Source organism: Eleutherodactylus coqui, chromosome 6 (assembly GCF_035609145.1).
Source record: "Eleutherodactylus coqui strain aEleCoq1 chromosome 6, aEleCoq1.hap1, whole genome shotgun sequence".
Classification (NCBI taxonomy): Eukaryota; Metazoa; Chordata; class Amphibia; order Anura; family Eleutherodactylidae; genus Eleutherodactylus; species Eleutherodactylus coqui.
Window position 1 is genome coordinate 32,535,035 of NC_089842.1, and position 22,937 is coordinate 32,557,971.

The 22,937-nt window shown below is 47.5% G+C and overlaps 1 protein-coding gene across 1 annotated transcript; it reads left to right on the plus strand.

The window, feature by feature from the left end:
- The first annotated feature begins 342 nt into the window (after positions 1-342).
- On the plus strand, positions 343-21,197 carry LOC136572042 (phospholipase A2 inhibitor and Ly6/PLAUR domain-containing protein-like). Its single transcript, XM_066572660.1, has 5 exons — positions 343-464; positions 2,114-2,227; positions 8,889-9,035; positions 19,512-19,652; positions 20,877-21,197. Exons 1-5 carry the CDS (start codon positions 413-415, stop codon positions 20,993-20,995), a joined length of 573 nt encoding a protein of 190 aa, XP_066428757.1. The 5' UTR covers positions 343-412; the 3' UTR covers positions 20,996-21,197.
- Positions 21,198-22,937: the final 1,740 nt, after the last annotated feature.

Sequence of the window (22,937 nt, forward strand, 5' to 3'; positions counted from 1 at the left end):
AATGGAATGATCCCCCACCCGCTCCACCTCCATTCACTCAGTGATGATCGCACCTGTGTAAAACGCCATGAACACTTATCGCTGCGACAACCTGTTGGGCATCCACGACGGACAGTTCGTTCCGTGTGAAAGGACCCTTAGATAACTCAAAGATTCTCCTTGTAGAATAGAAATATGATATACGAATTTTCTTAAGATACTTTCACTTTATCATTAATATAACGGAGCAGGTGGTTGTGGTGGGTGGTGGTGGGGGGATGGGAGGTAACTTGTAACGTCTGTTTTTTAGCGAGCAGGTTTTCATTTCTGGTAAATTATAAAGCTCTTCCTGTGTCCCACCCAGCCGTACACAGATAAGTCAAGAACCTCACTCAAAGTTTCCATCCTTGAGAGAACTCTCTTGATCTGAACGATGACTTCTCTGGTTGGAATTCTGAGCCTCATCTCAGCTCTTACAGCTACAAGTAAGTTGAATTATTTGACTTTATATTGGCCTTATTACTATGGATTTCTCATTCTCACTTGCATCAGGGTTGTCGGTTATAATGCCGTCTCTGTTCCTTGTTTGGAGGAAAGAAATATAATTAAATAGGTAATAAACATTTACGTTTTTTCCTCTGTGTGTTCGATGGGTTTAAAGAAAAAAAAACGCAAAGTAAGCTGAAAGTTTTCAGCCTGCTTCTACTCTGTTAGGTTTCCATATTTCAATGGAACAAATGGTGCAATCTATAGAACTAACGGAAAGGAAGAAAACTAAAAGCTTTACATATTTTTTGAAAACTTAGGGTGACTACCCACTACAGTTTTTTTTTTCCCTGCGAAATTCGCAGCATTTTTTTTTCTGCAGGGGTCTATGGGACTTGTAATGTTAAAATCGCGATTGTGCAAAATCGCGATTTCGCGATAAATTGCGATTTTGCATGATCACGATTTTAACATTACAAGTCCCATAGACCCCTGCAGAAAAAAAATGCTGCGAATTTCGCAGGGAAAAAAAAAACTGTAGTGGGTAGTCACCCTTATTGAAATCAATGAAGAAAAAAAATGAAATGTTTATTTATATTTTAATTCCGTAAAAATGCTCCGAAAAATGGAAAATATAGATGGAATTACAACTAATGGAAGTGTACGTATACCCAAAGGACATGGCTGGCCAATATACACTACTATGTGATTCAGAGCTTGGTGCATATGCCGCCGGGCGGGCTCTCTGCATGGGGAGGTGGGACAGGGAAGGAGCTAGTGTGCTGAGCTCCTGCCCCCTCTCCGCTTTTGCAATGATAGAGGGTGGGATGGGGCGGAGCTTAGCTCCTTCCCTATCTCACCCTCTCCCATTGCAAACAGTGGCAAGAGGGGAAGAGGAGAAGAGAAGGGGGGGGGGGGTATAGCAGTCACGCTGCACAACTCCCTCCCTTCTCCGGCAGCTGTCATTGGCTCCAATAGGAGTCTATTAAGCCACCACTGCCAGCGTAAAAGCACCTGGCCAGGCGCTTTTACACCACTGGAATAGGCCCCTGTGCACTGATGCATTGTAAATCAATGCATCAGATGGACAGCGTATATCGTCTGGGAGTGAAAGCCGTGTGATGTTTTTCCCAGCCCCACTGAAAACAATGGGTGAGGCATTCTGAGGGAATGCCCAAAGATACAACATGCCACAATTTGTTTTCCCCCATCGCTCCTGTTCATCTCACAAGGCACAAATCTCGCACGATTTTCTAAGCCGCGTAAAAGAGACCTTAGGGTACATGCACATGGCTGTTAAAAAAAAGTTGCGCCCGATATTTTCTACCACAACTTGGAAAGTGAATGGACGCTATTTCTGTCCAATTTGGATCCGAAAATCGTCCAGAAATATTGGTGTGCATGTACCCTTAATAATGATAGGAAATAATACATAGCAGGAATAGTCGTGGTAATAAGACATATTAATACTTCCACTATAGCAGTATAAGTCTGTGTGACAGATGTTACCTCTCCTCCTGTTCATACTGGGAGATGAGCTTTTAGACTTCTGTCTCCGATGCCGCTGATCTCTGTGACTTTACAGTAGAAAACCAGAGTGTAATAAGTGATAAATGTGCTGATTGTGTGCTGTGTGACATCTCTCTAGGTTCTGCTATCTCGTGTATGCAGTGTGTATCTGTTTCCTCGACATGCTCAGGCGACAGCATAACTTGTGTTGATGGATCTGTATGTGGATCATCATACACACAAACCTTTATCGGTAAGTTCCATGACTAACTCTTTCATGACCAGGGCTATTTTGGATGTTCACATATTGCATTGCCGAATTTTATATAGAATTTTTGTTATAGTTCTCTTATTCTACTCAAATTAATATAACGTCACCTGATGTACATATGTATGTATATATATATATATATATATATATATATATATACATACATTTCTTTGGCAGGACACTTAACGCTTTTCTAATTCATCCAAACTGGAGTGGATATGTTTTTACACTGTAGGTTATCCATAGTGATAAACGGGCATAAACTGGAAAATACACATTGTACTCGTTTTTTTTTTCTAGAGTATTTGGTTCTATGTATTATATTTACCCTCAAAATGAATTCCCCTAGCTCTCCTGTGCACAGTGATGCCAAAGATGTGTACATAGCCTAATGTTAGATGCCAATATAGCGCCGCCAGAACACAGCCTTTACTTTAGTTTCTTATGAGTTCTTTCTCTCGGAGTTTTGCAGGTAAGAAAACTACATTATCCTTCACAGACACAGTACAGGGTTGATCTTTCACAACTTCCTGACCCAGGAAACACCATGTTTCCCTGAAAATAAAACACTTTCTTATAATACTAGTTCTTTTTTTTTAGAGAGATCTTCTTATACTTACCAAACAGGCTTGGTCCAGGTCCCTACCGATGCTTTCTAGAGCTCTTGTCACAGTTCCCACAGTCCTCAGCCGCTCATACAACATCACTTTCTTGGTTACGGGATTCAAAAAACCCACCTCCAGGAAGCGATGACTGTGACTGGCTCTTTGACCACTGCTCAGCCAATCAATGCAGCACTCCAAGAGCCAATCACAGGCATTGCATTGATAACCAGAAAGTTATATTGTATGAGCGGCCAAGGCTGCGGGAACCGTGCTGGAGCTCTGGAGAGCAGAGGGAGGGACCTGGACCAAGCCTGCTAGGTAATGTATCCATTTTTAACCCCTTCACGACCAATGACGTACCGGTACGTCATGGTGCGTCGGGGTATGTATGAAGAGAGGTTGCGTAGCAACCACTCTTCATACAGCGCGGGCATCAGCTGTTTATAACACCTGACACCCGCGAGCAATAGCCGCGAGGCCGATCGCGGCTATTAACCATTTAAATGCCGCTGTCAATTCTGACATTCTGCACAGCCCTCCCGCGGTGAGATCGGGGGAGCCGTGCAGGTGTCATGGCAGCCGGGGGCCTAATGAAAGGCCCCAGGGCTGCCTTAACAGACTGCCTATCAAGCCATCCCCGTGGGGTTGCTTGATAGACTGCCTGTCAAAAAGCAGTATGACGTAATGCTATAGCATTACGTCATACTGCAGGAGCGATCAAAGCATTGCATATTAAAATCCCCCAGGGGGACTTCAAAGTAATGTAAAAAAAAAAATCAATAAAGTTTTTTTTAATTGAAAAAAAAAAAGTTGCAAAAGTTTAAATCACCCGCCTTTTGCCATATCTATTATTAAAAAATCTAAATAATAAATTAAAAATATGTATTTGGTATTGCCACGTCCGTAAAAGTCCAAACTATCAAAGTAGTGCATTATTTTTCCTGCATGGTGAGCGTCGTCCGAAAAAAAAATAAAGAACACCAGAAATACACTTTTTTAGTTACTCTGTCTCCCAGAAAAAATGCAATAAGAAGCCATCAAAAGTCGTATGTATTCCAAATTGGTACTATCGAAAACTACAAAACATCCCACAAAAAATGAGCCCTTGCTAAACTATGTCAACGGAAAAATAAAAAAGTTATTGCGCGCAGAAGATGCAGCAGAAAATAATTGAAAAAAATTAAATGTCTTTGAAAAAAAAAAGAGGAGTATAGTAAAAAAAAACCTATACAAGTTTGGTATCGTAGTAATCGTGCCGACCCATAGAATAAAGTTATCATGTCATTTTTTTTGCTGTTTGCGCGCTGTAGAAACAAGATGCACTAAAAGATGGCAAAATGTCGTTTGTTTTTTTTTCATTTTACTCCACTTAGAATTTTTTAAAAGTTTTTCAGTACATTATATGGTACTTTAAATGGCACCATTGAAAAATACAACTCGTCCCGCAAAAAACAAGCCCTCATACAGCGACGTTGATGGATAAATAAAGGAGTTACGATTTTTTTAAAGGGGGGGAGGAAAAAATGAAAATGGAAAAAGAAAAAGGGCCGCGTCATTAAGCGGTTAATGTAGTGTAACTAGGACTTATTTTTGAGGTAGGGCTTATATTTCAAGCCTCCCTGAAAAATCCAGGGCTTATTTTCAGGGAAACACGGTAGTACTGTGCACAGGAGCGAGCAGGGCATCCAATAGAGCATATATAATAGTGAGGAGAGTGCCATTAGCCCATTAATTTATGTGAGCCAGGCAGGAAGGGGTCAAAAGCAAATTAATGGTTCTTAAGGGGCTGGTTCTTAAGGGGTTAAAGGGGTTTCCTGCCCTTTATTAAACTCATGACCAATCCTCTGGATAGATGGACACTAGAAGGAAGTGTGCAAAAAATACAAAAGTATAGAGAAAATACTTTATTGTACAAACACATGAAGTTAAAAGCTTAACTCCTCAGTGATGGAGTCTGTTTGCGCCTCGAGGCCCGGGTAAGTCGAGTGTGGATTACTCGCTGCTAAGCATTGAGTAAACCACGCTGCTATCTTCCGTGTAAAGATCTCGTGAACGAGCTGCTTCTAGCTCCATGGAGCAGCCTGTTCACTCAATCACTAGTGCGGGCTCCATGCTTTCACAGCCCCCATAGGAGCCTATGGAAAGCATGCTGCACCTCAGCGCACCACGGAGCTGACATGCGAGTCGACACTCGCTGTCCTTTCTTTTTTAGAAGCGCAGCTTCTGTGCTTCTAAAAAGGGTCAGTGTGAGCGCTTCCATAGAAACCTATTGGTTCCTATAGATGCGTGGTTTACTCGTTGCTGTAGCAGCTAGTAATTCATGCTCATCTGACTGAGCCGTAATGACCAACTAATTTTTGAGGTTTTTTCATTGTCGGATTCCTAGAGCCATAACTGTTTAATTTTTCTATTGGTAAAGCCATATGAGGGCTTGTTTTTTGTGGGACAAGTTGTATTTTTAATGGCATCAGTATTGGGTACACATAATTTTATTAATTGTTTAGGGGAATTGGGGTAGAAAAAAATGTTGCCATTTGTTTTTTGGATTTCATTTTTGTGGCGTTCAGTGTTCAAAATAAATAACTTGATAACATTATTCTCTGGTCAGCACGATTCCAACAATATCAGGTTCATATGATTTTATTATGTTTGCTACTTTTGTATGCAAAAACCTTTTTTTAAAGATTTCCTTCTGTGTCGCTGCATTCCAAGAGCCATAGTAATGTTATTTTTCCATCGACTGAGCTCTATAAGGGTGCGTTTACACAAGCGTGTTTTTGTGCGTACTGAGGTGCGTACATACATCTGCACCTAGGTACGAGCAAAAACACGCATGAACACAGCTGTGTGCTTGTTGTCAATGTAGCCGCGGCTCCATTGAAAACAATGCTCTGCCGGCCCTCTGCTGTTAGGACCGGCAGCTCTCGGGGTCTCTGCGTCCGCACCAACAGTCCTATCACCCGAGCTGATCGGGTGCGGCGCAGGGGAGCTCTGGTCTTGGTCACCTCCCCGGGCCATCGGATCCTGGACACTGGCTCCGGGTGCGTGCTGACTAGCAGCATCTGCACTTGCTACGGAATGTCTGGGATCTGCACTCGCTGCCTTTTGCCTGGGCCTGGCTGCAGGCAGGCTCCCCGCCCCAATCAGCTGCTGGGGCGGGAGTTCTGACAGCATTTAAATGTGCCTGTTTCTCTCCAGCATTGCCAGTGTATGTTTGTCTCCAGGCTACACCTGCTTTACTCTCATCTGATTTCCCGTTGAGACCCTTTGCTTTTGCACCTGACTTCGACTTCGCCTGATCCCTGGTACCGCGTATTCTCCCGTTGCCGACCCGGAGTTCCTGACTTGCCTCTGTGTCTGTTTGTCTCGGTATTTGTTTGTAAGTCTGACCCCCTGCCCCTGCTTCCCTAGTGAGTATAGGGACCGTCGCCCAGTTGTCGTCCTGGGGCCTAGCCCAAGGGGGCAAGTAGGTAGGGACAGGGGTTGTGGGCTGCGTTTAGGGACTTCCACTACCCGAACCCCAGTACCCTCACACCTGCATTCTTTTTCAGGGAAGGGCATTACATATAAGCTCTTCTCTGAAAAAGAAACATTTTAGTGCAAAAAAACCCAGAAAAACAAAACTTACCTCTCCGCCGCTGCTGTAACCCCCGCGGGCATGAAGAACACATCTACCGCATGCGGCAGATGTTTCCTTCACCCCCGCTAGTTAAAAGCATTCCCTGCTGCTACATCTGCCACATCTGTGGCAGATGCAGCAGAAGAATTCTTCAATTCTCTACTGCAGCTGTCACACATGTCAGCTGCGGTAGAGGATTCTGCTGACAGCAATTGATTCTGCTGCCAGCAGATGCAGAAGAGGAATTCTTTAATTCCCAATCGCAGCTGTCACACATTACAGCTGTGGTAGAGAATCCTGCTGCCGGTATCCCCGTCAGTGGCTTTTCAGTGAAGGGCTCCATAAGCCCTTCCCTGAAAAGCCATTTAAAATAGTGTAAAAAACAAAAAAAAATACTCACCTCACTTCAGCTGCAGTGGCTCAGCCACGACTTCTGGCACTGTCTGCGGCTCTGTAGTTCTGAGCTATTAGCAACCGGGGATTTTAAATCCCCGCCTGCTGCTAGCTCTGATTGTCCCCGGCTGCTGATAGCTGAAAACTATAAAGTCGAGGGCAGCGCCAGAAGTCGCCGCTGAGCCCCCGCAGGCGTCCATAGCTTTTAATATAGAGGGAAAAGAAAAATCTATACCTACCTGCCGGGGCTCAGCCGTGACTTCTGCCTCTGTCCCCGGCTCTATAGTACTGAGCTATCAGCAGTCGGGGATTTAAAATCCCCGCCTGCTGGTAGCTCTGATTGTGATTGGCTGAGCAGTTCATCCAATCACAATCAGAGCTACCAGCAGGCGGGGATTTTAAATCCCTGGCTGCTGATAGCTACAGAGCAGGGGACAGTGGCAGAAGTCGAAGCTGAGCCCCGGCAGGTGACTTTTTAAAAATGTTTTACTATTTTAAAACGCTTTTCAGGGAAGGGCTTATGAAGCCCTTCCCTGCAAAGCCACTGACAGCTGCCGGGGCTCAGTGGCGACTTCTGCCGCTGTCCCCGGCTCTGTAGCACTGCTGAGCTATCAGCAGCTGGGGATTTAAAATCCCCGCCTGCTGGTAGCTCTGATTGTGATTGGATGAAGAACTTCAGCCAACCACAATCAGAGCTACCAGCAGGCGGGGATTTTAAATCCCCGGCTGCTGATAATTCAGAACTACAGAGCCGGGGACAGCGCCAGAAGTCGCAGCTGAGCCCTGGCAGCTGAAGGGAGGTGAGTATTTTTTATTTTTTTTAAATGGTTTTTCAGGGAAGGGCTTATGAAGCCCTTCCCTGAAAAGCCATTGACGGGATGTGGTTAAAGGGGTTGTCTCGCGAAAGCAAGTAGGGTTAAGCACTTCTGTATGGCCATATTAATGCACTTTGTAATATACATCGTGCATTAAATATGAGCCATACAGAAGTTATTCACTTACCTGCTCCGTTGCTAGCGTCCTCGTCGCCATGGTTCCGTCTAATTTCGGGGTCTTCTTGCTTCTTTAGACGCGCTTGCGCAGATCCGTCTTCTCCCTTCGGCTCCGCTCGGCAGCATCGGCGATTTGGCTCCACCCCCTTGTACGCGTCATCGTGTAGCTCCGCCCCATGATGTGTGCAGGTTCCAGCGTCCTGATTGGCTGGAATCGGCACGTGACGGGGGCGGAGCTACGCAATTAATAAACCTTTTTAAGGGTCAAGGACTTGTGATGGTTTGATCGCTTCCACAGTTTGATGTTTAGCCGCCCTTTACACAGGGTTGTTTGCTAGCGAAAAGGCTCATCAGTGGGCAGAGTTCCTGCCACTGGCAGAGTTTGTGCTAAACGACCATACTTGTTCCTCCACTGAGGTATCTCCATTCCTGTGTGTATATGGTCAGCACCCTTGCTTCCTTACAGCTATTTCTGCGCCGTCTGCCTGTCCTGCAGCTGATGTCGCCAGAGATGCGCTGCAGGGGGTATGGAAAGAAGTACAGAAGAACCTAAAAGCAACGGGGGCTCGTATGCAATTCTGTAGTGGGAGGAGTCTGTCAGTATCTGAACCTTACAGGATGGGACAGAAGGTATATTTGTCTTTTAGAAATCCCAAATTGAAGGTTCCGTCTTTGAAAATGGGGCCGCGTTATGTGGGTTCCTTTGTCATCATGCGTGTAGTAAACCCGCTTGCTTATGAACTTGATTTGCCAGCTACATGGAGGGTTCAAAGGTTTTACATAAGTCATTATTGAAACCTTTTGTCCCTTCAGTGAGTTTGTCTCTTCCAGTTAAGTCCACAGTCCACTAGTACCTCCAGGTCTTTTCCAAGTGTTCAGTATGATTTTTTTATTTAATAATCTAGGTTTTAGCTGTACATGGCAGAAATGTGAACGTTGTCCTGAATACTGGAGGTGCAAAATGCACAGATGCCACCGGCAATAGAAGGGTGAAATTTCAGAAAAAATTGTTTTCTTGATCTTTCTATTTGTAGATGTAATGAGGATTGAATCACTGATCAGGACATGCGTACCTTTATCTAATTGTACCTACAATAGCACCGTGAGCACAAAGCAAGGAATAATTGGGGTTGGCCTTTCATGCTGCAGCACTGACGACTGTACTCCCACTCTTCCTACATGTAAGTTATCCATTACTGCTTTTTTCTTCATAGACATGTGGTTTGGTAAATCTTTTACATAGACTTTAAAGCTCTTGGTTTAACAGCACAGCAGAATTTCCATTCTGTATAATTGAGGATGCCTTCGGTAATCTGGCACAATATCACTCAGGTCTGCGCAATAGCAAATCAAATAAACATGCTGCCGGCAGCACAATCCTCACTGCTGGTTCTGGAGACAACTTAAAGGGGTTGTCCGGCCACACAGGGTAAAGATTTTTTATAATGCTGCTGCTTCCCTTTCAGTAAGGATAGTAACACACAGCATACAGGGCCTCAAACCGGCAGGCAGATCAGCTGGAATGTCAGTTTCTTTCTTTTGAATCTGATGTTCAATGCAGCTTTCAAAGATGGCGCCTCTGTGCTGCCTTCCCACAATGCTCTGCGCTCTCCCTCTTTTGTGTGTGCGCTCACGATGGCAGCAAAAGGCATGAAAAAGCAGGATTTCCTGGCCTTGCTCGGCTCACGTCTTAGCCCCCACCCACGACATGCCCACTTCCATTGAGATGATCTACAGACTCTCCCCGCTGTACACTGTACTTGGAGGGGGGGGGGGGGGGGGGCAGGGGAGACTGTCTGTTATACACTAATGGTTCAGGATAAAATCCTACCATGGGAGTAAACAGCAGTACTGTGAATGGAAACGGGCGTGGGAGAGAACTCTTCTGCACCCCCCCCCCCCACTGTAAAACAAGGCTACTCACTCAACAGGCGCCCCCCCCCCCCAACCACTCCCCCCACCACAAGTAACACAGACAGCCCCCCAACCCGGACCCCCTCCCAACGGCGACTAGTTGTCAGCACCCCGGCTAGTTGTAAGCAACCCCGACCCCCGACTAGTTGTCAGCAAACCCGGCGGCGACCAGTTGTCAGTATCCCCGACCCCCGACAAGTTGTCAGCGACCCCGAGCCCTGACCATTTGTCAGCGCCCCCGAGCCCGCGACCAGTTGTCAGCGCCCCCGAGCCCGCGACCAGTTGTCAGCGACCCCGAGCCCGCGACCAGTTGTCAGCGACCCCGAGCCCGCGACCAGTTGTCAGCGACCCCGAGCCCGCGACCAGTTGTCAGCGACCCCGAGCCCGCGACCAGTTGTCAGCGACCCCGAGCCCGCGACCAGTTGTCAGCGACCCCGAGCCCGCGACCAGTTGTCAGCGACCCCGACCCCCCGACCAGTTGTCAGCGACCCCGACCCCCCGACCAGTTGTCAGCGACCTCGACCCCCCGACCAGTTGTCAGTGACCTCGACCCCCCGACCAGTTGTCAGCGACCCCGAACCCCGACCAGTTGTCAGCGACCCCGAACCCTGACCAGTTGTTAGTGACCCCAACTAATTGTCAGCGACCCCGACTGGTTGTCAGCGACCCCGACTCCCGACTGGTTGTCAGCGACCCCGACTCCCGACTGGTTGTCAGCGACCCCGACTCCCGACTGGTTGTCAGCGACCCCGACTCCCGACTGGTTGTCAGCGACCCCGACTCCCGACTGGTTGTCAGCGACCCCGACTCCCGACTGGTTGTCAGCGACCCCGACTCCCGACTGGTTGTCAGCGACCCCGACTCCCGACTGGTTGTCAGCGACCCCGACTCCCGACTGGTTGTCAGCGACCCCGACTCCCGACTGGTTGTCAGCGACCCCGACTCCCGACTGGTTGTCAGCGACCCCGACTCCCGACTGGTTGTCAGCGACCCCGACTCCCGACTGGTTGTCAGCGACCCCGACTCCCGACTGGTTGTCAGCGACCCCGACTCCCGACTGGTTGTCAGCGACCCCGACTCCCGACTGGTTGTCAGCGACCCCGACTCCCGACTGGTTGTCAGCGACCCCGACTCCCGACTGGTTGTCAGCGACCCCGACTCCCGACTGGTTGTCAGCGACCCCGACTCCCGACTGGTTGTCAGCGACCCCGACTCCCGACTGGTTGTCAGCGACCCCGACTCCCGACTGGTTGTCAGCGACCCCGACTCCAGACTGGTTGTCCGCGACCCCGACTCCAGACTGGTTGTCCGCGACCCCGACTCCCGACTGGTTGTCCGCGACCCCGACTCCCGACTGGTTGTCCGCGACCCCGACTCCCGACTGGTTGTCCGCGACCCTGACTCCCGACTGGTTGTCCGCGACCCTGACTCCCGACTGGTTGTCCGCGACCCTGACTCCCGACTGGTTGTCCGCGACCCTGACTCCCGACTGGTTGTCCGCGACCCTGACTCCCGACTGGTTGTCCGCGACCCTGACTCCCGACTGGTTGTCCGCGACCCCGACTCCCGACTGGTTGTCCGCGACCCCGACTGGTTGTCCGCGACCCCGACTCCCGACTGGTTGTCCGCGACCCCGACTCCCGACTGGTTGTCAGTGACCCCGACTGGTTGTCAGCGACCCCGACTCCCGACTGGTTGTCAGCGACCCCGGCGGCGACTAGTTGTCAGTATTGCCCGCGGCAACTAGTTGTCAGCACCCCCCATGGCGACTAGTTGTCAGCACCCCCCACGGCGACTAGTTGTAAGCATGTGTAGTGTGACCGTGCCCCCACACCCCCAGTACTAATTTGACAGCCCCCCAAACTCCCCCTTTCCACCACCCCCGTGCTAGTATAATGTTACAGCCCCCTCCCAGCTACTATTATGTGATAGCTAGGCTCCCTCCTCCCACTGCTAGTGTAATGTTACAGCACCCCCCCAGCTACTAAAATGTGACAGCCCCCCTCCAGCTACTATAATATGACTGCTCCCCCTGCCCCCCCACTACTATAATGCGACAGCCCCCTCCAGCTACTATAATGTGACTGCACCCCCTGCCCCCCCAGCTACTATAATGTGACAGCCCCCTCTCCAGCCACTATAATGTGACTGCACCCCCTGCCCACCCCAGCTACTATAATGTGACAGCCCCCCTCCAGCTACAATAATGTGACTGCACCTACTGCCCCCTCCCAGATACTATAATGTAACAGCCCCCCCCCCCCAGCTACTATTATGTGACAGCAACGCCCCACCCCCGGCAACTATTATGTGACAGCAACGCCCCCCTGACCCCCCCACTACTATAATGTGACAGCCCCCCCCAGGCAACTATTATGTGACAACAACGCCCCCCCCCCCACTACTATAATGTGACAGCCCCCCCAGCTACTATTATGTGACAGCAACGCCCCCCCCTGCCCCCCACTATTATAACGTGACAGCCCCCCAGCTACTATTGTGACAGCAACGCCCCCCCCCAACCCACCCCAGGCAACTATTATGTGACAACAGTGCGCCCCCTCCACTACTATAATGTGACAGCCCCCCCACCTACTATTATGTGACAGCAATGCCCCCCCCCAGGCAACTATTATGTGACAGCAACGCCCCCCCAGCCCCCAGCTACTATTGTGTGACAGCAACACACCCACCTGCCCCCCCAATACTATAATGTGACAGCCCCCCCTCAGCTACTATTATGTGACAGCAATGCCCCCCCCCCAACCAACCATTATGTGACAGCCCCCCCAGCTACTATTATGTGACAGCAACGCCCCCCCCCACCCGCAACTATTATGTGACAGCAATGCCCCACCTACCCCACCCAACCTACTATAATGTGACAGTCCCCCCTCCCAGCTACTATTATGTGACAATAACGCCCCCCCTCCCACTCCCCCAGGCAACTATTATGTGACAACGCCCCAGATACTATTATGTGACAGCAACGCCCCCACCCTAGGCAATTATTATTTGACAGCAACGCCCCCCTGCCCCCCCCCACTACTATAATGTGACAGCCCCTCCCCCCAGCTACTATTATGTGACAGCAACGCCCCCCCCCCCCATTACTGAAATGTGACAGTCCCCCCCCAGCTACTATTATGTGACAGCAACGCCCCCCCAACCCTCCGCCCCTAGGCAACTATTATGTGACAGCAACGCCCCCTCCCCCCCCCCTCGTGTAATGTTGTGGCAGCACCCCCTAACCACCTCCGCCCACTGGTGTAATGTGACAGCACAAACCCAACCCCCACTCAGCAAGTGGAAAGTCACAACACCCCCCAAACAAGTAACACTCACCCTTCACTTCTCCCCTCCCTGCAGCGTCTGGAGGCACATTAACTTTTTCCACAACAGTTCTGCCCTATGCAGCAATGCCAGCAAGCTGATTGGTTGTTTGAGTTGGCTGTTTCACCAAACAACCAATCAGGTTGCTGGAATTGCTGAATAGGGCAGAAGTGTTGTAGAAAAAGTTACATGCCTTCCTGAGCCAGCAGGTACTACTGCGCATGTGCATGGACACTGAAGCGCGGCCCCGTCCCGACAAGAAGACAGAAGAAAGAAACTTGCCGTAACCAGGGACAACAGAAAGATAAGCACAGGAGGGGGGGGGGGACTCTTCTTGGTAAGTATATACTGTATCTTCTGTTTGTAATATACAATGTGCATTGTAAATGAGCCAAAGTGCATTGTAATGGCCAAACTAAAGTATATACATACACTTGCTATGGCCGGACAACCCCTTTAATGCAGAATCACAGAAGGAGAGTAAAAATAAAGGAAGGCATGAATGCATATGCAGTGCAAAAGCTATAAAAATTAATTATGTCTCCGCGCAAAACAGCAACGTTTTGGCTAATCAGCACAATATTGAGGTAAAGTTACAATAGCAAAAAGTTTGTACTCCCCTTTCAAAATCTCCCACAGCTCCCATGCCAATGATTTGTTCATTCCCCGCTCATCTGTTTACTCCACTCCAGCACTTATGCTTCATTCTGATGCATCACCGCCGCAGCCAATCACTGATCACAATGGTGACATGTCATTCTGTGATTTGCACTGTGTCTGGTCATTTGCTCCAGCAAAATCTACAAGAAGACACAACTAACCTGTATTAGAGAGAAAAAAAGAAATTCCAAAAATAGTAACAGATTTTATTATCGGCACATATAAGCGAGCAGAGACCAATTAAAAACATGTCAAAATCATAAGATGGCATTCATTGAATTCAATGAATGGCCAAGCGCTGCCTATGATTGGCTGAGCGCTGTGACCAATCACAGATAGTGTTCAGCTGTCATTTAATGAATGGCTGAGTGCTGCCTGTGATTGGCTGAGTGCTCAGCCAATCAGATACAGCCCTTTCAGCAGTCGGAATGATTTTCAGGGAAGGGCTTATATTTAAAGCCCTTCACTGAAAAATCACTGCAGGGGTGCCGGCATCGTGATCCTCTGCCACAGCTGTCACAGCTGTGAGAGCTATGGCAGGGGACTCTTTACTCCCCGCGGGGAGTCCCCTTGTCACTGAACACTGTGACAGTGCTGTCACGGTGTTCAGTGACAAGGGGACTCCCAGCTGGGGAATATTGACACGGACCTATGGTGCACGCATGTACTGTTTTGCAGGTACATGCGTTTGCACGCCTGTAAAACACAGACATGTGAACACACCATAGGGAATCAATGGTCTTAATAGAAGTATGTATCACTTACAGAGGTTCTAAAAACATGTTAACCCCTTCCCACTCTAGGACGTACCGGTTCGTCCTGGGAGCCTGGTACTTCCCGCAACAGGATGTACCGGTACGTCCTGGGAGGAAAAAAGAAACACAGCAGCACTCCAAGGATTCAGCCACACCGCTGGTGCAGGGCACTATGCAATAGCCCAGTTAGGGTCCCGACTCCCTGGGTCCACCGTTGATCAGCAATGTAGAAAGGAAGAACCAGGCAGCATTCATTAAAATCCTCTTCTTTATTGAATAGCCATGAGGAAGCAAGCAGCCACGTATCGACCCTGTGCTCGGGTCTTTATCAAGCTGCTATTATGTGACAGCAATGCCCCCCCGACCCCCCCCCAACCAACCATTATGTGACAGCCCCCCCAGCTACTATTATGTGACAATAACGCCCCCCCTCCCACTCCCCCAGGCAACTATTATGTGACAACGCCCTCAGCTACTATTATGTGACAGCAACGCCCCCACCCTAGGCAACTATTATTTGACAGCAACGCCCCCCTGCCCCCCCCCACTACTATAATGTGACAGCCCCTCCCCCCAGCTACTATTATGTGACAGCAACGCGCCGCCCCCATTACTGAAATCTGACAGTCCCCCCCAGCTACTATTATGTGACAGCAACGCCCCCCCCAACCCTCCGTCCCTAGGCAACTATTATGTGACAGCAACGCCCCCCCCATTACTGAAATGTGACAGTCCCCCCCCCCAGCTACTATTATGTGACAGCAACGCCCCCCCAACCCTCCGCCCCTAGGCAACTATTATGTGACAGCAACGCCCCCTCCCCCCCCTCGTGTAATGTTGTGGCAGCACCCCCTAACCACCTCCGCCCACTGGTGTAATGTGACAGCACAAACCCAACCCCCACTCAGCAAGTGGAAAGTCACAACACCCCCCAAACAAGTAACACTCACCCTTCACTTCTCCCCTCCCTGCAGCGTCTGGAGGCACATTAACTTTTTCCACAACAGTTCTGCCCTATGCAGCAATGCCAGCAAGCTGATTGGTTGTTTGAGTTGGCTGTTTCACCAAACAACCAATCAGGTTGCTGGAATTGCTGAATAGGGCAGAAGTGTTGTAGAAAAAGTTACATGCCTTCCTGAGCCAGCAGGTACTACTGCGCATGTGCATGGACACTGAAGCGCGGCCCCGTCCCGACAAGAAGACAGAAGAAAGAAACTTGCCGTAACCAGGGACAACAGAAAGATAAGCACAGGAGGGGGGGGGGGGGGGACTCTTCTTGGTAAGTATATATCTTCTGTTTGTAATATACAATGTGCATTGTAAATGAGCCAAAGTGCATTGTAATGGCCAAACTAAAGTATATACATACACTTGCCATGGCCGGACAACCCCTTTAATGCAGAATCACAGAAGGAGAGTAAAAATAAAGGAAGGCATGAATGCATATGCGGTGCAAAAGCTGTAAAAATTCTTTATGTCTCCGCACAAAACAGCAACGTTTTGGCTAATCAGCACAATATTGAGGTAAAGTTACAATAGCAAAAAGTTTGTACTCCCCTTTCAAAATCTCCCACAGCTCCCATGCCAATGATTTGTTCATTCCCCGCTCATCTGTTTACTCCACTCCAGCACTTATGCTTCATTTTGATGCATCACCGCCGCAGCCAATCACTGATCACAATGGTGACATGTCATTCTGTGATTTGCACTATGTCTGGTCATTTGCTCCAGCAAAATCTACAAGAAGGCACAACTAACCTGTATTAGAGAGAAAAAAAGAAATTCCAAAAATAGTAACAGATTTTATTATCGGCACATATAAGCGAGCAGAGACCAATTAAAAACATGTCAAAATCATAAGATGGCATTCATTGAATTCAATGAATGGCCAAGCGCTGCCTATGATTGGCTGAGCGCTGTGACCAATCACAGATAGTGTTCAGCTGTCATTTAATGAATGGCTGAGTGCTGCCTGTGATTGGCTGAGTGCTCAGCCAATCAGATACAGCCCTTTCAGCAGTCGGAATGATTTTCAGGGAAGGGCTTATATTTAAAGCCCTTCACTGAAAAATCACTGCAGGGGTGCCGGCATCGTGATCCTCTGCCACAGCTGTCACAGCTGTGAGAGCTATGGCAGGGGACTCTTTACTCCCCGCGGGGAGTCCCCTTGTCACTGAATACTGTGACAGTGCTGTCACGGTGTTCAGTGACAAGGGGACTCCCAGCTGGGGAATATTGACACGGACCTATGGTGCAGGTACATGCGTTTGCACGCCTGTAAAACACAGACATGTGAACACACCATAGGGAACCAATGGTCTTAATAGAAGTATGTATCACTTACAGAGGTTCTAAAAACATGTTAACCCCTTCCCGCTCTAGGACGTACCGGTTCGTCCTGGGAGCCTGGTACTTCCCGCAACAGGACGTACCGGTACGTCCTGGGGATAGCGCGAGATCACATAAGATCCCGCGCTATCCTACAGCGGGAGCCGGCTGTCAGTCACAGCCGGCGTCCCGCTGCAACAGCGGGGGGGGGGGCATCGGAGATGAGCCCCCCGCTGTTAACCCCTTCCCTGCCGCGATCTAAGTAGATCGCGGCAGGGAAAGAGTTCACAGAGGGATCGCGCTCCCTCTGTGTCTCCGGCCGGCTCTTGCGATGTCATTGCGAGAGCCTGGCCTGTCACCATGGCAACAGGGCGCCAGACACTGACGTCATGTATTGCCTGTGCCTATAATCGCTGTATAAGCGATAGGGCATGGCAGAGCAGTAGCTCTGCCATGCCTTATAACAACGATCATAGGCACAGTGCTGCAAGTCCCTCAGAGGGACTCAAATAGTGAAAAAAAAAAAAAGAAAAGAAAAGTGTAAAAAAAAAGAAAAATGTAAAAAAAAAAAGGAAAAAAAAAACTTTTTTATGCTTTTTCTAATATTAGCATAAAAAAGGGAAAAAAAATTTAAACCCCACATATTGGGTATTGACGCGTCCGTAACGATGTGTACAAAAAGTTGAACACACTTTTTATTTTGTACGACAAAAAGCGTAAAAAAAACGCTAAAAAACAGAGGCAAAATGCTAATTTTTAGCATTTTGCCTCCCAAAAATGCAATAAAAGTGATCAAAAAAGCCGTACATTCCCCAAAATGGTACCAATAAAAACTACAGCTCGTCTTGCAAAAAATAAGCCCTTATAGAGCTCCGTACATAGAAAAATAAAAAAGTTACAGGACTTTGAATGCAGCTATAGAGTAAAAAAAAAAGGGGGTTTTATTGCAAAAAAAGTGTAAAAACCTAAAAAAAATATAACAATTTTGGTATCATTGTTACCGTACCGGCCCGCAGAAAAAATTTTGTGTGCCATTTATGCTGCATGATTACCGCTGTAAAAAAAAAAAAAAGTCTATGGCAGAATTGATGCGTTTTCTCTCCCTGTTATCATAAAAAAAAAATAAAAGTTTTACGATATAGTATATGTACCCAAAAGTGGCACCGATAAAAACTACAGCTTGCCACGCAAAAAACGAGCCCTTATACGGCCGCGTCGACGGAAAAATAAAAAAGTTATGGCTTTTGAAAAATGGAGATGGAAAAATACCAAAAAATCATTTGGTCCTCAACGCCAAAATAGGCCGTGTCATTAAGGGGTTAAAGGGATTCTGTCACTAACATTATCCATACTAAACTGGCCCCATAGCGCTACTCTGCATATTACACATAAATTGCACATATGTCTATTACAGTAAGCAGTTAACTGATTTTTGTAAAAACTCACTTTTAAGCCTTATTCACATGAAGACGTATGTGTACAAAAAGTACGCATTAAAACAAAACATAGCTACTAGAACCAATGTATTCCTATGGAAATATTCAGACAAAAGAATCTAAACTTTAAACTTTTATAACTTTTTTTTGTACAATTAAAAAAACTTTATTGATTTTTTTTACTTTACTTTGAAGTCCCCCTCGGGGACTTTAACATGCGATGCTTTGATCGCTCCTGCAGTATGACGTAATGCTATAGAATTACGTCATACTGCTTTTTCACAGACAGTCTATCAAGCCATCCCACGGGAATGGCTTGATAGGCAGTCTGCTAAGGCAGCCCTAGGGCCTTTCTAAAGGCCCCTGGCTGCCATGACGCCTGCACAGCTCCCCCGATCTCACCGCAGGGGGGCCGTGCGGGACCCCCGAACAGCGTTCGGGAGATTTAAATGTCGCTGTCAAAATTGACAGCGGCATTTAAAGGGTTAGATAGCCACGCTACCTCCCTCCATACACGTCCTGCAACAGCAGGACGTAGAAAGTCAATGGCGCTGCCACTAAGGGGTTAAAGTTCAAATAAAGTCCAAAGCATTACTAGATGGGGGTCTAATAAAGAAGCCATTCAGTGTATATTATGTGAATGATTTAAATGGGTCTTCTGCTCTGGAGAACATCCTTCTATGTGCTCTGATGGGAAATGTATAGATAACGCTGGTTGTCCCTCTAGTAAGAAATCTCTTTGTTGGTAGGGCAGAGACTTGTTGCAATCAGTAGATCTTGCTCTGAAGGACCTCTTGTGTCTGTGTATTGCATAGAAGATCACTGATTCCTTTCTACTGTATAGAAATGGTGAACAAGAAGTGTCCTGATTGTGATGTTAATATACTGTAAGGGCGCCCACCCACTGGCGATTTTTTTTCCCTGCGAAATTCGCAGCATTTTTTTCTCTGCAGGGGTCTATGGGACTTGTAATGTTAAAATCGCGATCGCGCAAAATCGCGATTTCGCGGTAAATTGCGATTTTGCGCGATCGCGATTTTAACATTACAAGTCCCATAGACCCCTGCAGAGAAAAAAATGCTGCGAATTTCGCAGGGAAAAAAATCGCCAGTGGGTGGGCGCCCTAACAGAGGGACATCACAGACAAGGGTGGGTGATGAAGGTTCTTCATAGGGTTTATGTGCTATGAATACAAGTCATCTTTTTATTTCTTTCTCCTTTTCTCTTCTAGTTCCAATAAAAAGCTCTATCCCCAATGGAGTGATCTGCCCATCCTGCGTTTCTGAGGAATCTGCCTGGTGTTACACTTCAGATACTATCCAATGTACAGGGGATGAGAATATTTGTTTTCTCCAGACAACAGAAATAACAGGTTTTAATAACTATATTTAATTTTTGTACTTCACTTTAAAGGGAATCTTTGACTGAAGGCAGATTTGCATGTAATGATTATCGCTCAAAATTCGCTCAAACAACCAAAAATGAGTGATAATCGTTACGTGTAAACGCTGCCATCGTGCACTTTTTGTCTGAATGATGATTTTAAGGTGATCTTAAAACCCATCATTCAGCCACAGAGAGATAAAGTATCCATCAATAGACTGCATACCGTGTTCTCCGCGGGAGGCGGGAGATTGCATTGTATTCTGCTGGCAGCCCCTACGAGAACAATGCAGCTGCTTGCACAGCAGGCTAAGTGTCATGTCTTACTCCCAAGATCTATGGTACTGCAGGTTCTCTGGAGCTTTCCTGCTCAGGTGTGGCAGATTGTGCTTACTGGGTGTGTCTGTGTCCCCAGTCAGCCAATCACTCTGGGTCAGTACACAAAAAAGCTGTCTTCTCAGGTGTGGGTTCAAAGACAACTTTTATGCCCCCTAGTTTTAAAAAGAGGGGCATTATGTTATGTCTGTGTAGGCAAGTGAGCACCAAGCTCACATGAACATTACCTAAAAATAGGGAACAACAAGTGAAACAACCACCGATTATACCTCTCCCTCTCTTCTACAAAGGAAGATGACCAAGGACCTACCTGAGCGGGGACATTGCCCCAATATGGGGCGGCCCAGTGGTCTTCATATCTAGGCCCTTGCTGCCCCTAGGAACCTGCGCAGCCAGGCTAGGATGCATACACATATCACCACCGACAGGGATAGCTGGACAGGATAAGAAGACACACAGAGCCATAATCACGCCATACTGCAGCCAATACGCAAACACTAGTAACAGATGTAAATGCTTTAAATGCCAGGTATTTGTTGACATTTTGTCCAAAATACGGAAGCTAGTGGGCCACGTCACGGCTCCTGGCAATGCTGCTAGTCCCTACACTAACCAGGAGTCCAGCGACACAACCAAAGCAAACCACAAGACACAAACCTTTCTTGCAGCCACAAGCTCACAGGTCCTTGGTCATCTTCTTTTGTAGAAGATAGAGAAAGGTGTTAATCGGTGGTTGCCTCACTTGGTGTTCCCTATCTTTGAGTAACATTTATGTGGGCTCGGTGCTCACTTGCCAACACAGACATAACATAATGCCCCTCTCTTTCTTTATGAGGCCTCATATTGTGGTACATGAAAGCTTTGTCTATCTCTGCAGGATTCGTCTCAACAGCCATGCGAGGGTGCGCAACAAAGTCCTACTGTGATCTTCCCAGGCTGTTGTATAACAGTAGATCAACAATTAAAGCTACATATACCTGCACCAGTACAGCATAAGTGCCCATAAAGTCGTCCTGACTCCAGCCATTCTGTGTCTTCTACTGCTGAAATTGTTCCTCTAACAGTTGTAAAGGATCCCGAAACAAGAGAAGTTTACAGGATGGAAGATTTTATAGGGTTCCTTTATGGTGGCAGGTTTTTGTTTTTAATAATCCTTGTCGAGAAAATATATTGGCTAATACATTAATAAACACTCGTGTATTTATTGCTTTTTCTTCTCTAATTTTGTTCTTCCTTCCCAGAGCGCTGCCATTATTAATAATAACTGGAGATGAGCGAGCGTACTCGGAAAAGCACTACTCGCTCGAGTAATTTGCTTTATCCGAGTATCGCTGTGCTCGTCCCTGAAGATTCGGGTGCCGGCACGGAGCGGGGAGCTGCAGGGGAGAGCGGTGAGGAACGGAGGGGAGATCTTTCTCTCCCTCTCTCCCGCCCGCTCTCCCCTGCTCCCCGCTGCGACTCACCTGTCAGCCGCAGCGGCACCCGAATCTTCAGGGAAGAGCACAGCGATACTCGGATAAAGCAAATTACTCGAACGAGTAGTGCTTTTCCGAGTACGCTCGCTCATCTCTAATAATAACCTGTGAAATGACCCCTCCCCCACTTCAACAACAAAAAAACCTACCTACCTTTTCTTCTGCATCTCTCTAATTTCATTCTAATCTTAAATGGAAGATAATTGCAAATACAGTAAAAAGAAAGCATCTTAACCCCTTAACGACCACCCGTATATCTTTGCATGGTGGCTGTTAAGGGGCGTTATTCTGCAGTGCTGTCTTTTTTTTTTAACTAATCTTTATTTGTAACTGGGGAAGAGGAAAGTGGGAGAAAATGGTTACATTATTTCCCCTGTAACAATTATGGCATAAAAGAGTGTCAATTATTAAACCAATAAGAAATAAGAGCTTTTGCCAGCTAAAATACACCTTCTTTAGAACTTACTAATTATTATGTTATAATTGTAACTTCTTCCATCCTTAAACTTTCAATCCATTCGGAAGAATGGAAATTATAAAACAGCGTATCTTCATCAAAAATTATCGACAATAATCTGTTATCAACAACTATATACATAGTGTGGTTGCTACCATTGCGTCTGGGGTTACTGTCACTGGGCGGTAGGCTAAACCTCACACCCAGATTTTTTAAAAGGAAAAAGTTCTCTGGTTCGAGTCAGTGGGAGACCCCGGCAAGCCGAGTGTCCCCCCTGAATAGGTGTCAAGCTTAGTATTGGATGCCAGGTCCATGGCCCCTGAGCCTCAGGTAGGTCTTGTATTCTGCAGGATGGGGCTATTTCCATGCAATATCTGCTATTTCTCTCATACTAAGAAGGTGTGATCTTCTGAGAGCCAGTCGGGAGGAATCTATTCTTCCGGTAAGACAGCCAGGGTGACCAGACCAGCAGGTATTTGGCGTGTTGTTTGCTCTCCCAAGCAGCTAGTTCCTCCATCTGGCAGATTTTGTCAAGCCTCTCCATCCATTCCCCTATAGTTAGAGGTTCCTGATCCCTCCAGTGTGCTGGGATAGTTAGTTTTGCTGCCACCATCATCTGAGTAATAAGATTGTGACGTTTAGGGCAAAAGGAACCTGAAGGTGCCTAGATAAGGATAAGCTCCTTTGTAAGAGGAACAGATTTGCCCATGCTAAATTTTATAAGATCTGTAATACTCTTCCAGAAGTTCTCAATCTTAGGACAATCTACCCATATATTTGTAAAGGCCCATTTAGATTGGACGAGTGTTGGGCAAACGATGCCCGATGCTTGTCCCTGTATCCCCGCGTTCCCAGCACAGCTGATGCGCACACGGAGCGGCCAGCAGGGGGGCGGAGCAGTGCAGTAGATTTCTTTGGGCTGCTAAAAGATGAGCGATGACGATCATTGCTCTTTGTGCAGTTTAAACAGCCGCCGTTCCATAGCGAACAGCGCCTGTGTTATGTG